Source organism: Prorops nasuta, unplaced genomic scaffold, assembly GCF_024137725.1.
Source record: "Prorops nasuta isolate Cenicafe-Biocafe unplaced genomic scaffold, Cenicafe_Pnas_1.2 PNAS00053, whole genome shotgun sequence".
NCBI classification, from domain to species: domain Eukaryota; kingdom Metazoa; phylum Arthropoda; class Insecta; order Hymenoptera; family Bethylidae; genus Prorops; species Prorops nasuta.
The window spans coordinates 460,219-474,803 of NW_027116850.1; the positions used below are offsets into that span (position 1 = coordinate 460,219).

Consider the following 14,585-nt stretch of genomic DNA (forward strand, 5'->3'; position numbering starts at 1 on the left):
GAAACTGCACTTGGTCTTGATGACGCAATTATTAATGAGGAAACTTCGACAAAATTGTCACAGGTTTGTCAATTATCTTATCAAAACCTTCCTATTTTATACGTATAAATTCAATGATATGTACATATATATATATATATATATATTCTTGTTTTTAGGAAAATCGAGATTAATACCAATTAATCCTCTCTTAACTTAAAATCAAATCTAATTTACTAACTTTTAATTAAGCCATACTGATTTTATCGATTAGTTTATTCAAATGTCCCTTTAATTATTCGTATATTACTTTTTCCAATGTATACATGAATAATATCGCTAAAATTACCGTTTGTTAATCAGTTCTAATTTGTAGTATTCGTCTTTTTTATATTTAAACATGTTATAAAATTATATAATGTGAGAAATGAGAGAAGAAAACTCTTTTACTAAATGCTAGCATTTATTTATAAAAATAGATGATTTCATGTTTCGCTAACTGAAAGAAAAATCGTTTTATAAAATGTTACCTGTATTGCACATCTGCGTTTTTTCCTGTGGCTTAACTCTACCCAATTTTGTATATTGTCACAATAAGGGATGGAAACGAAATGAATGAAGGGGAATTTCCGACGATTGAAAAGATTGATTTTTCCTAAGAAATGGTGAATTCTATAGTTGCCCAAGCAATTTAGGAACAATTCAGTGCTGGTAAGTGTGAAAGTGAATATACAGATAATCCTTTGTCCCGTGTTTTATTTATATAATTGTAGCAATTAAATACAATAGTTTAACATTATAAATCATTTAGTATCGGCTTGCCGATGTATTAGTTTAAAAAATTGACTAACGGGAATACCATAGAATTATATTCACGAGACACTATAATTAATCTCTAAAATATTAGAGGTATATTTCTGTGGAGCTTTTTGTAGATTATTATGAAGCACAAAACTATAACTAATATGATCCCTCATACCGACATTATAGATCGAAAATACCGGCACTCATACCGTGTTATCTAAAGATCAGCTTCAATTTATTATTGCATTTTAGTGACTTCGTTAAATGTTCTTTCTAGTAAAATCATCAAATTGTTGAAAAAACAACAAATAAATTTTGAAAAAACGAGCATCCTTTAGATAATCAGGAATTTTAACAAAATGAAATCGGGTGGAAAACAAGGCTGTATCGTTATTCCCGTTTTTAAAATAAATAAGTAAACATTTGAAAAATGCAATATAGCGATATGACATTATTTCTCATCCGATTTAATTCTTCTTAGCCCCTTGGTGAATTCATTAGAATTTCTTATTTGTTGCAAAAACGCACTAGGTTTTACAATTTATAAGCGATTTTTTAAATATTATATCGATTATTAAAAAACATGTCTTTTTCGAAAATGTGACTATTTTACTAGAGGAAAAAATTCGAAACGCCGCTAAAATTCTACAGCAAAATAATTGAATTCAGTTTTCCAATAACACTGTATTACTAAATTGATTTGTTTGATCTCAATTGTCAGTATGATGGATCCCGTTAAAAGTGAAAAAAATGCATTGTTGTATAAAAAGAATCACAAGGAAGATCTATTTTGAATTGAAATGATCTTATGCTGAATTATTTAGGATTGAATGTATCTAACAGCGTTTGATCAATGTACAGTTGCAGTATAACTATATATAGAAAATTAAATCTCCTGTTCGATTATTTTAAGGGCTTTGTAAAATATACATAATGTAGACAATTATATAATAACGATGGCGATTTAGGCTTAATTAATACTTGTGTTTGTGCCTATGTTTCCGAGGTGGCGAAAGTGGACTGCTGGCTCTGTGCTTTGAAGTACGCGGCGGTGGTGGTGGAGATAACGATGGCGATCTGCCACGTCTCTTTCTATCGCTCCGTTCACTGCCAGGTGATCTGCGTGAATTTCTCGAAGATGAGGAAAACGAGGGTGATGGAGAGCGTCGAATTCTAGGAGGTGAAGGAGTCAAAGGTGCTCTCTTTTTATACGGTGATCGTGACCTGCGTTTACTACGCGGCGATCTACTGCGAGATCTAAAACAATCAATTAATTAATCTTAATCAATACTTCAATTACTCGGCTTTATTTGAATTATAGCATTATTATTATTAATGATATTAAACCTAAGACGTATTAGTAAAATCAGTAAGTTATTGCTGACAGTGAGATTTGGAGAGTTTTGTCATCATGTTATATATAAAAGTTTAATAAAAACTGTATTTGAAATTAATTTTGTTATGAAAGTCGCTTTTTACCTGTATCTACTGCTTTTAGACGAGGGACTAACGGATCGTCTTCTACTATCTCTATAGTGAGCAGGGGATTCTGGCGTTGTACTACGTTTTTTATCCCTCCGTCTATCATCTTCTCGATCATCATTTTTCATTTCTTTCATTTCTCGCTCACTCTAACAGTTATAACGATTTTTAATATAAATAATAAAATTGTCTAGCAAATCTAATAAAATCATAAACCTATATATAATCTTTCTTACCTTCCTGATTAACTTTTTTCTGTAATGCTCCACTTGAGCTTGAATTGACATTCCAGATTTCAGTGATCTCCTGCCGCTTTCCAATTCATCTTGATACTGCATGGTTTTCACTTCTATTTCACGTAATCTGGTGCGCCTTTCTTCATTATAATCTCTACTACTACAAGTATATTAATAATTTTTCTCTTTAAGCATAAGATGTATAATTTATTTAATTATTACAGCACTTCTTTTATTTACCTAGAATCAATACTGGCATCTTGAGAATTCGAGTCATCATTTTGTCCTAACTCTTCCCATTTACTAGTAGTCATTGCTTGTGCTTCGACCTAAAAATAAACATGAATATATAAGCATTGAGATCAACCAATTACCTATAAAATAGCTAACCTGATCAGGATCTACAGTTTCCCATCTAGAAGGAACAAAACCAGCAGGTATTGCTGGCTTCTTATTGCCTTCTTTGTTCTTTATATGTAAAGAATCGTCATCCTCCATTGGAACACCATCAATATCTTCGTCCACTAAATAATTTTATCATTAATAATTGATTTGTAAAAGAATATTTTTAATTATCTTTATAAATAAATATCGGACTCACTTGGTACCCCGTCAATATCATCGTAGTTGGAAGTTGCTTGAGGTGTAAGTCCAAGTTTCAAAGCTCCTTTCAGAAGCGCAGCTCCATCGAGTGGAACACCATCCAAATCCTCATTCCCATCCCCATCGGCATCTGATAATGGCGCGCCGTCTATGTCTTCCTCATTTTCCGGTTCAGGCTCATCCGCCTTCAAATTGAAATTGTATATTTACATCTTTATAATCTACGAGAGTTCATATATTCCTTAAAAGAACTTTTTACTCACCATAACGAGGCCAAGAAAAGCATTCTGCAATTTAACAAGGAACTCTCTCGGATAGACTGCCCAGTCTTCCCATGCTCTGAACATTCTCATAACACGGACTTTAAATCCTTCTGCTTTCAGTCTACTATCGAATTGCTTATACGCTTGATGGACCTCATTGAATATATCCAAGAGTCTCGTTTCAAAACTAAAAGATAACAAAAGATTGAAAGATTAACAATTCCCTTAAGCAGTTTTGATACGTAAAATGGTTGGATCCTTACGCTTTTCTATAAATAGTAGCATTAGTGACTTTAACACCACAATTATGTAAAATATCGGATATAAGATACAATCTTGCTATTTTTTTGTTTGCAGGAGTTTGTAAAATGGACAAAGATTCTAAAATACAGTCGCAAATTTCCTCTGCTGCTTCAGCATGCTCAATACAGAATACCATTGCATCAGCAACTTTTAATCTCTCGGGTGATATATTTCTCAGTAAATCCTCTAACCGATCTCTTTGGCTATACAAAAAAATTATAAAAATTGTATGATCGTGCATTAACAAATTCGGTACATGTTAGTTAAATATATATATTACCTATTTGAAAGACTGCCCCTTCTAGGTTCTTGTCTTTCTTCTATTTCTATCAATTCTTCCGGCATCCCTTGCGTCCATGGATTAATCGGTGGTGGTCTCCATACGCTACCTCCTTTAAACATCCTAAAATCTTCCGTATGCCATTCTTTCTGACCGTCACCTTGTAAAATGGAATACAATTTCCAACGATAATAAATATGGGCCGGTGAATAATTCTCAAATAAAAACCTAGAAAAAATATATCATCAAAACATTATGTCCTTTAGTGTTGTATAAAGTTGTAACTGTAAAACTGAAAAGACCAATTGTACATACCTAAACATCGGATTATTTAATTCTCGGTTCATAATCATAGCTTCAAACATTGGACCTTCTCGAATAACAAATTCCACCATTCTATGTATTAACATGACTAAGTTCCTATAACGCACAATTTCGTTAAACATTTGCTTAATTAAGGAATAGTCGATACATATCTTGTTGAATAATGGTGGAGGCATCTTTACTATACTTACAAATATTGCAGAATTTTACAAAAATCGACAAATACCTTTCTGTTGGAATAACCACTTTGACAACAGCATTCTGCAAAACCTATGGTAGGCACAACCATAGATGAAGAGTGATTGTCGATGACAAATGTTTGCATCCAAATGCCAAAATGTGTAACCCCAGAATGGATAGCAAGCATTCAAGATAATGTTTGAAATACAAATAAATTTTAAAAATGAGGAGTGAACGTATGCACCTCGCAATATTAAATAAATATTCAAGTACGCGAATTTTATATTAGGAAGATTATAATATTATGGCTATAGCATTATAGTTAATAAGAATAATTTTACCTTTTCAAAGTTTTCCTTTTCCTCTGGATCGGCACTCTGGAGGTTGCGAATACGTGGTATCTGAGATTATGTTTTAAAAATTGTTATAAAATAAAATTTTAAAGTAATAATTATTTCCGATGACAATTTGCTATATCACTTTACAAGATGTTAATTTCTATTTATAGTATTTGTGAATTTCAATAACTTGTATCAGTTTTTAAGTAACTCTTTTTTTATTTTGCAAAAAAGCCCAATAACAAAACATGAATAAAATAGTATTCATTGACTCTGCTTTTAATAATTTTATAAACTTCTCTGATAGCTGTACCTTTGTAGCACAGACTTTTGTTAATACTGATTCTTTCATTTTGTTCTTAAAAATATAAATATTCCTCTATGCTTCAGCGTTATGTAACTAATATACACGTATATCCCACAGATTATCACGCTTATTTTAGTATAATAATAAAAGAGAAAATATACTAAGCAAGAAAGGCAATAAGGGTTGAAGCAAGAGATAAGAACATGTCTGTTATATTCTTCAATTCCACTATTTGCTGTACCTTATGCCTGTCCCGTCGATGTGGCTGAGCATTAAAAGGAAGACCAGAGGGTGGTGGTGGTTGTGTTATTTCCATTAAGGCAGGTGGTATATAAATAGGATATGGCGGAATTGGTACACTTTTTCCCCAGCCTAATTTCATTTCATACTGCATGATATCACGGCCTAAAAATTTATTTTAGTGTTATTAGGATCTTTATTCTACTTAAAATCATAGTATTTGTTTACCATTTAAATTTTTTAATGCCCTCTCCCCATCTTTACGACTCATAAATGCAACAAAACCACAGTTTCTCTGTCTAGCTTTCTCTTCATCACTCCTAGGCCACATAATTTTTATACTTGCTAAAGGACCAAATTTTCCAAAGATCTCCATCAACTGTTGTTCAGTAATCTATAATAATATTATAGTTGTATTAACCTTTGTAATAGTTTCTGCTTTAAACAGATTTAAATTAAATTTATACCTTTGGATTTAAGTTTCCTAAGTATAAATTCGTTGTATTTGGGTCCCCATTGTCAAACGAACCATCTGGAAAAAATTTATTATTATACTATACATGCAGAATTAGTTAGATAACTAACATGTATGTAAAAGGGATTAAGGAAAGACCAAGGATTACCCTCATACATCAGGGATAGAAGACGAGGATCATCAATAAAGTTACGTAGATTAGCCTTTCTAGGATCAGGATATATGGATGTACTTCCTATTAAAATTATATTTTCCCAAGAATAACAATTCAATACTACAATTGCAGTTTTTGGCTCATACCTTCTACGCATTTAAGGGCTGCTATCATTGGATCTTCTGACTGAGCAGAAATCACAGTTTTTACTACACCCTTATACTTGTGGCGCTCCTCACGTTCTTCTTGTATCATTTTCAGCTCTTCTTTAAATAATTCTAAATTGCTTTTCTTCTTTTCTCCTTCCTTTTTCTTCTTACCAAGTCTTTCCATTTTACGTTCATTAGAGCCAAGTAATCTAGCATATTCCTGAGCTTGTTCTGCTGAAGATCTGCTATCAACCAATTCTGATATCTTAGATTGGGGCTTATAAAGTTTGCCCTTCTCTCTTGTATCTTCCTCTATTTAAAAGATGAAAAAAACGATACATTCATAATGCATGTATTGGTATTTAAAACAACTTACGTCTCTTCCCAGCATCATATGTTCCTGCTTTAACCCAGACTTTGCTTGTGGTTTTGTTAGGGGTTTCTTGGAAAGTTGCCACAAACTCTTCAAATGCCTGAAATTCATTCAGCACAAATATATCATTCTAGTAAAAAAGTTAAATAATTTGGAAAATTGTAAAACTTATTAATCTGATACCTGAGCTGCTGCTTGTTCCTGTTCTTTTTTACGCTGCTCTTCCAATTCCTTTTTACTCAAAGGACGTTTGCCCATTGTACCTATGGAGAAAGCCTTGAGCTTTTGCTCAGCTATTTGCTGCAAAATTAAAGACAAAATTAGTATTACACTAATTTCAGCTATGACATAAACTTAAATGCGATAGAATAAATAAAAAAATAATTAGAAACTATTAAATACCTTTAATATAGCTTTATCCGCCATCTCAGCAGAGATGGTTAATAACCTAAAAAAATTGATCCAAGATTTGGTATTTTACATTTAAGGTGCGTTCACGGAAACGCTATTAGCCCTATTGGCGCGCTACTGCGCAAGTCTTAGCATGGCATGTGTTCATCATGACGGTCATGATGATCATGTCATGAGTCGCATCGGCTGAGCGTCATGAGTCATGACAGTCATCATGACGGGCAACGGCCGACGGCTCATTGGGCTCATTCAGGCTCAGGCTCATTCTGACCTCTGCATGTCTCTGCTCATAACTTTCATAAGCACTCATCGATAATATTCAGCAGAGTCAATAGTTGCGGAACTTTTGAGTAATTCTTTTTAAAGTTCTACTTCTATTGGATAGAATTGTAGTACCTAAGAGTAATACCCAATAACATACATCGTTCCCTCAACTATTGTCTGCTGAATGCTAGGCACTATTTGGGGTAGAGGGTAAAGTGCCATAAAATTTTATAGTTACTTTCTAGGGATGGAACTTCGGTTGATTAAACTATATGCAAAAGTTACTCGCGCATGCGCAGAAGAAGAGGAAGTCTTTTCGCTTATGACGTTGTTTACGACCACGCATACGTAAAACGTGTATGTTTTATACAAACTGATTTGACAGCTGCAAGTACAGAGGTTATAATACCTAATTAATACATAAATGGTTATTTATAAAATGATTAACAGCTATTAGTGTGAAAGAAAGATCGTCTGTCAAATGCTAAAAGCCAAGTTTTATTTTCAGATGAGTAAATTAAAAATATTTTAAGCATTCAGTTTATATTTATCAAGAAATAAATACTTTGTGATGAAATCTGTTTGTTGCAGGAAATAAAAGAAATTAGAGGTCACTGATGTTTTTATTTGCAGATTAAAAATGCCAATGATACATGGTAAAGTTTTTCAGATTATGTATCATAAGAGCCCACTTTTTGGAGAAACTGCAATTAGAATTAGTGATGTTAACAAGAGAATCATTCATTTGGTCATGATACCAATTACTACGAATTCAAGGTACTGTGTCATTTTACTTTAACAGTTAAAGTCTAAAAAACCTAACGTTCAAATACCATAACATTTACAAACCATATCGTCTCAATCCCATGATGTTCCAACAACATAACTCCCCTATACCATAAGACTATTTCACCATAACAGCCCTTCACCATTATTACCCTACACTTTAAGACTCATACACCATAGCAGTTTTAAACCATAACACTCCTATATCATGGCAGTTCAACACCATACCACTCCTGCACCATACCGCCTTAATTCCCCAACAGCATGCAGAATAATTATATTTAAATATATGAAACCATTGTGTACTTAAGGAAGTAATTTGTGTGTGTTTATTTTATACTTTAGAATATTAGTTGGATGGAATATTCAGTGCTTTATGGATCTTAGGATTACGCAGAACAGAAATCCCACAGAATTTTTTCCAGCTCCCTTCTTCAACAAGAAATAAAGCGACTGAGTAATTTGTAACATATAATTTAATAATGGCACATTTCATTCATCCGTATATGCTTACTAAATATTGTATTCCTTACCAAATTGTAAGTAGTTTTTACTGTGTAGTTTTAACTGTTATGTTATACAGTCCTCAGTTAAATTGAGTTGCATGTCTACAAATATCATTATGTTTTATTATATTTTTATTTTTATGTTCCATATTGTAGGTTTTCTCATATACCAATTATAAATATGATAGCTTTGAAACTCTGTAAGAGGCAAATAGCTTCTATAACAGTAAATATTCTTTTTTGCATTCATTATAATTTTTACAGGTTTTTGAAAAGCTACATTGTTAATAATAAACAAGGATTTTATCAAACTCTTCCGATATGGTGATTGAAAGATCAACATTATTTTGCAGTTTACATATTAAAAATTGGTGGCCATGAGAGAAATGATGGGCATTATTTGAAAACACTATGCAACATGAGTGGAATAATTTTAGGTAATTTTTTGTTTATTTATAGTATATAAGTTCTTTAAAGACATTGAATACTTTACTATTCTATTCTGTTCTTACCACAGCTGAAGGTATTAATCGGATGGTGATTTTAGAACTTTGTGGATATGAAGATACTGCTCAGGAAGGAACGTGTGGTTTTCTAGCCTTAATTCGTTTTTGAAAAGGAGATGTGAAATATTTTATTTTATTTTTAAGATGACTACTGAAGGTAAAAATGGGCAGTGAAATTAATAACAAAATTGATCTGCAAGATGGCAATAATTATCTACTATTTTATATTTATTCCAGGCTAATTAACATTTTTTGTATAAAATTTAAAAATAATAATGATGTACTAATACTATGAATTTAAAATCTTTTTTGCGAGCTTAATATATATTTCTTTACATTATATAGTAGTTAAAATACAGTTTTTTATATTGTATATATAATATATATATATATATATATATATATATATGGTGAACTAAAGTCTGAAGAAATTCATGCTAAAATAATGTTTCAAACTGAATATTTAGTAAAATTGTATTTATTTGAAAAGCAGTAATAGCGCTTCTCATTGACTAAATAAAATTCTAAATGATAATTAATAATAAAATGTTTGTAAGAACAACATAATGTTGTATTCATTTATATACTAGTTTTATTCAGAAAAACAATATTGTTTGAATAAATTAAGAATATACAATGTTCTCAGGGTTGGGACAAATTACATACTTTATGTGAAAATTTAGAAGTAAAAACGAAATATTTTCTTAAAAGTGTACCAAATTTTTTAATTTTGCTAGTTCTTGATATTAATTTTATATATTTATACTTCAATTTTTTAATCCTCAATAAGTATTTTTACCTATAATTAAAAAAATCTCAATCTATATTTATCTTATAATTTATCTTATTTTCAATCAAATATGTAAATAATTCATATTTAAAAATCTAATATATTTCATAGTCATTAAAGATTTAAATTATATTTTCATACATTTAAAATTATTAGTTTATCATTTTCATAGTATCTATAAAACATTTAAATAATATTAATGATTTAAAACTCTGGCAATATTTGAAATCAACCGGATCTGGATATAAAAAAAATGATAATAATAATAGATGAACGTCTAAAGTGCATTGTGGGCATTACCTAGTCTATCTGACGACACCCTCATGCTATTACAGTTCAGTATTGTTTCCATCATCATCTAATTATCGTTGATAATTTTATTAAAATGAAAGGAACGTTAAAAACTGGATCAACTTTATATCCTGACGGCTATGTTTACTATAAAAATAGTAGAGCAATGTCAAAAGTAGGAGAAGTTATGTGAGTAATGAATGATATATACCATATTATATGACGACGAGTGTGAGTTAATTTAAAAAAAACTGTTTATACGTTAGATGTGAAAGATTATAATATTATGGACAATTAGAACCACTTTTCTATTTCATTTATTAATTTCTTAACAATAAACAGTATATATATATATATATATATATATCTAAACATAACTGCACGACGAAAATTTTAATATATCAGATTAATACCACTGTATTAGATTTTGTTTGCAGGGTTACGTCTTTTCCTCGTAAATAGGTGTAAAAATGAATTTAACATTAATATAATACGTGTCTAAAATTTAGAACAATAAACACGTATAAGCATTGAAACATGGTGAATGCAGAAAATATTTTAATTCGGTTGCAACGGTAAACTTGTAAAACGTTATGATATGTTATATGTTGAGTTCAAAATACATACGTTTTAATTAAGGTTTGTTTGTAGTCTTCTGCAATGATATGTATATTATTATTTACATTATTTACCACAAATATTTACGACATATTTTAAGTTGAAATGAAGCTACTACTCCTCGTAGCTGTTGTATATAGTCTAATAAGCAATAAATGCACTAAGATATATAGGGTGTCTCACGAAAAATGGCCATACCGAAACCAATAGATAGTTCTTGTAATTAGCAGTAAAAATGTCTTATGAAATTTGTTAATATTTTCAATACTCTTTGTATTACATACCAATAAATTTTAGTTCGAATTTTGTACATATTATTAATATTTACCAAGGTGCATAACAATTCATGAGTCCTTCTGAACCTAAAATATTGATATGTAACTCGGAATATATTGGCAATATTAAACAATTTTATGTCTTTTTTATTGCTATAATTACTAGAACTATCTATCGGTTTTGGTATGGCCATTTTTTGTGCGACACCCTGTTTATACAGGGAGAAGTACTTAATTTAATTCGTTCCGTAAACATAAAAAGATATGTATTTCTTTTAACAAATATGAAATAATCAATTTATTCATAGACCTTTTGAAAACTCCTGCTATTTTGCTTTCAGAAACAACAAATGAGAAATATTTGAATATCTATACTATAAATATAAATTTATTATTTCTGTTCTGCGACGAAGGCAGATTAATGAGTATTAAAGCTTCGAATATTCACTTATCTCTTTAATGGTTAGCTATATGTAGTATGTATAATGTAATTGCTACATTTATATTATTTCATTTTGTTTAAAGAAATCGCGAAATTTATTATACATATAAAAATATGCATATGTGACAATATACAGTTGCATTAGACAGTTTCGGGCCAAACAAATCAATTGAAATTATTAAGGCACGAAGAGAAATAATATTAAATGAGATAGAATACAAGTGTTTTTCTTAAAAATAAACAGTTTGGAAAATTATTATTAATAAATACAGATGAATGCAATGAACATAAACATTTTGCGCTGTTCAAAATAATAGCAGGCCCAAAATTTAAATATGACTTGATGTTCTGTAGGTAAAAGTTCAAGAAGTATAAACAAATATTATAAAAGGAGGGTGAGGTGCAGTAATCTATTCAAATGGCATAACTACTAAGTCTGTGAATATTAATTATGGAAAGTTTTGCATAATTAAAATATGAATAGTTATATTGTTGAGCTAGCGTTCCCTTTAATATATCTTCTATAAAATATTGTTAGCCCCAATTTTGAATAAAGCAAAACATTTATTCTATTTGTAATTTATTGTATTTATTAGTAAAAACTGTGTAACCTGTTTATTTAGAAAAAACATAAAAAATTAGTGGCAATAGTATACGTGATTTAATGATATTTTTGTTTATTTGTTAATAATTTTAATAAATGTATTTGTGGCTAAACTTTTGCAGGAAAATGTATGTGTAGGATTTTTAATTGAAAATAGAATTGAATCTTTCGAAAGTGCTATGCAGGTCAAATGGTCAAATGGTTAAATAAATTGAAACGTTTTGATGATTTCTCAAAATAATTAATTGCATTTTCCGAAACCACTTACTTTTCAGCGTATTCTACTGTCATTAGATGCTGCGATGATTCCCTGTGTCTACGTTGGTATATGTTATTTAGAATATTTATAATAATTTTTTTATACTAATCATACAATAATATGGAATATATTACGAGCTAATGCATAGTTATAACGTTGCATGTTACTATGTGGTTGACTTATATTGCTTCAATAATAAACAAGTTAGAATGCTACATTACACTTAAATAAAATTATTTTTTGACTTTTCAACCATATAGTTATTTAAAGTGTTCCATAACTGGATGTAAAGGACGAGGAAAAATTGTCAATGAAACATTTAAATGCACAACACTACATTCACATGAGAGGGATGAAATGTTTGCATGTAAATCAAAATTCCGAAAAGAACTGTTTGAAATAGCAACAACAATACCTGCTTCATCCAAAGATGTTTATGATATGGTATCGAAAAAGTAAGATTTCAATAAAACTTGAAATAGTAATTATTTTTGACTGAAACTGTATGCTCGCATTGCATATTGAGAAAAATTTCACCAGGATTTGAACAGTTTAATACTACAATTAACACTTTAATTTTGTTTAAACAGACATTTTGAAGCATCTAGTTTATTGCCTTACACTCAACTGAAAGAAACTTTAAAGAAAAGAAGAGGGAAAAATACATTTAATATAATAAAAAGTATCGAAGATTTCACAAAATTGGAAAATAATGACGATTTCATTAAATTTTTGAAATTTAAAGTAAATAATGAAGAACACGCATTACAATTCTTGTGCTTTGAAGAAGGAGCAGACACTGCCATCGCCATTTACGATAAAAAATTGTTAAAAAAAATATTAAATAGTTCAACAGCTTCTATAGATGGAACTTTTGATTGTGTTCCACGCTTATTAAAAGTTTACCAATTGATAACAATAATGGTGAAAGTAATGGACTTGGTAATATTTTATATTATTAACTGTATCTTTAATATGCCAAATATATGTATGTATATGATAATAATTATTTAATTTTTGAAGTAATAATATGTATAGAAAATTAAATGAAAAATATTTGGTGAAAAATTGATTAATGTTAACACATAAACGCTACCACGTATAATATACAACGAGTGCAATCTCTAAGCGCATTCTTTTCTTATTATTAAAAACATTATTATTACCAATATACATTATATAATACGTATTAGATACATATAGGGTGTTTATTTATTTCAATTTGTCGCAATTCGTAGACGTAACAATTTTTTTAATGTGTTAATAAATATTCTAGTAATGGAATATTTTTCATGAAAACTTCAATTTTTACTATTTACATTTAAGCTGAATATTTCTGGCGAGTTACAAGCATTATTATGTCTACACTTTATGCAATTTCTAATATAAAAATATATGGCTTTATTATAACGAGACGTGAACAAAATAATGTATCGATTTTCCATAATTTTATAATTTATAATAGTATTCATAATTAACCATAGTAAAAGAAATATTTTTCTAACGTTCTCCTTTCGTTATTATAATATCATACCATTATATTTTTCTTAATATTTATTCAATAAAATTTTTGTTATCATTCCTTTCACAGTTTCTACCAGTAATATGGATATTGATGTCTAATAAAAAATCAACTAATTATAAAAACATTTTACAATTATTGAAATATAAATTTCAAAGTTTATTTACTCCGTCATTAGTCATAACCGATTTCGAAATCGGATTACAAAATTCGATACGGCTGCATTTTCCCAGTTGTGACATTAAAGGCTGCTATTTCCATTATATTCAAGTGAGTACATATAGTGGAGAGGCGAGCAAGGTGTATACTAACTTTCATTGAATCTGCTCCCGAAAAATTAATGATTGTGGTGTTTCAGCCAATCGGTAACTCTATTGCAAATTTAGCGAGTAGATTCGATGTAGGCAGTATACAAAAAGCTTAATAAACAAATTTTTAAAAACTTAAAACTTTGATGACGCTGAAATTGGTAGAAAATTATGACAGAAAGTTTCGTAGTGATGGAGATCCTAAATGGAAATAGTACCATTAGATTCCATATTTCATTTCCTATAACGTAGTCTTAACGAATTCATAAACATTACCTTCTATATGAAAATCTTAGCAGAGAGTGAAGTAAATGCACTTTGTGCTAGTATTATTTCTACAGCTTCAACGTCATAAATTTTGTGATTCCCCTTCACTTCTTGTAATCCTTGTCATCCCAAGTAGCACAACGGTGCAAAAAAATTCCTAAGGAACTTTAGAGAATATCCCTGCTCCTATTAATCCTCAGGAGTTCGTCTAAATGTTTTTTGTACCTTTGAACTAGCTGGGATATC

General features: G+C 29.9%; 1 protein-coding gene across 1 annotated transcript; it reads right to left on the bottom strand.

Moving 5' to 3' along the window:
- Positions 1–718: 718 nt before the first annotated feature.
- On the bottom strand, positions 719–7,012 carry LOC136784394 (U2 snRNP-associated SURP motif-containing protein). The gene is made up of 19 exons (XM_066745014.1): positions 6,893–7,012; positions 6,674–6,790; positions 6,494–6,590; positions 6,115–6,429; positions 5,807–5,871; positions 5,568–5,733; positions 5,341–5,504; positions 4,796–4,855; positions 4,501–4,544; positions 4,266–4,370; positions 3,951–4,178; positions 3,631–3,873; positions 3,368–3,554; positions 3,103–3,289; positions 2,892–3,025; positions 2,742–2,830; positions 2,502–2,661; positions 2,263–2,414; positions 719–2,040 (listed from the first exon to the last, which is right to left on the bottom strand). Exons 1-19 carry the CDS (start codon positions 6,914–6,916, stop codon positions 1,758–1,760), a joined length of 2,820 nt encoding a protein of 939 aa, XP_066601111.1. The 5' UTR covers positions 6,917–7,012; the 3' UTR covers positions 719–1,757.
- Between the last annotated feature and the right edge of the window lie 7,573 nt (positions 7,013–14,585).

Excerpts from the sequence above, each read along its gene's own strand:
- LOC136784394 (XM_066745014.1), bottom strand. The coding sequence starts at position 6,916 with ATGGCGGATAAAGCTATATTAAAG. Across the intron at positions 6,430-6,493 it reads ATATGATGCTGGGAAGAGAC|AGGAAGATACAAGAGAGAAG; the intron begins GTAAGTTGTTTT and ends TCTTTTAAATAG. Across the intron at positions 3,555-3,630 it reads GCTACTATTTATAGAAAAGC|TTTTGAAACGAGACTCTTGG; the intron begins GTAAGGATCCAA and ends GTTATCTTTTAG.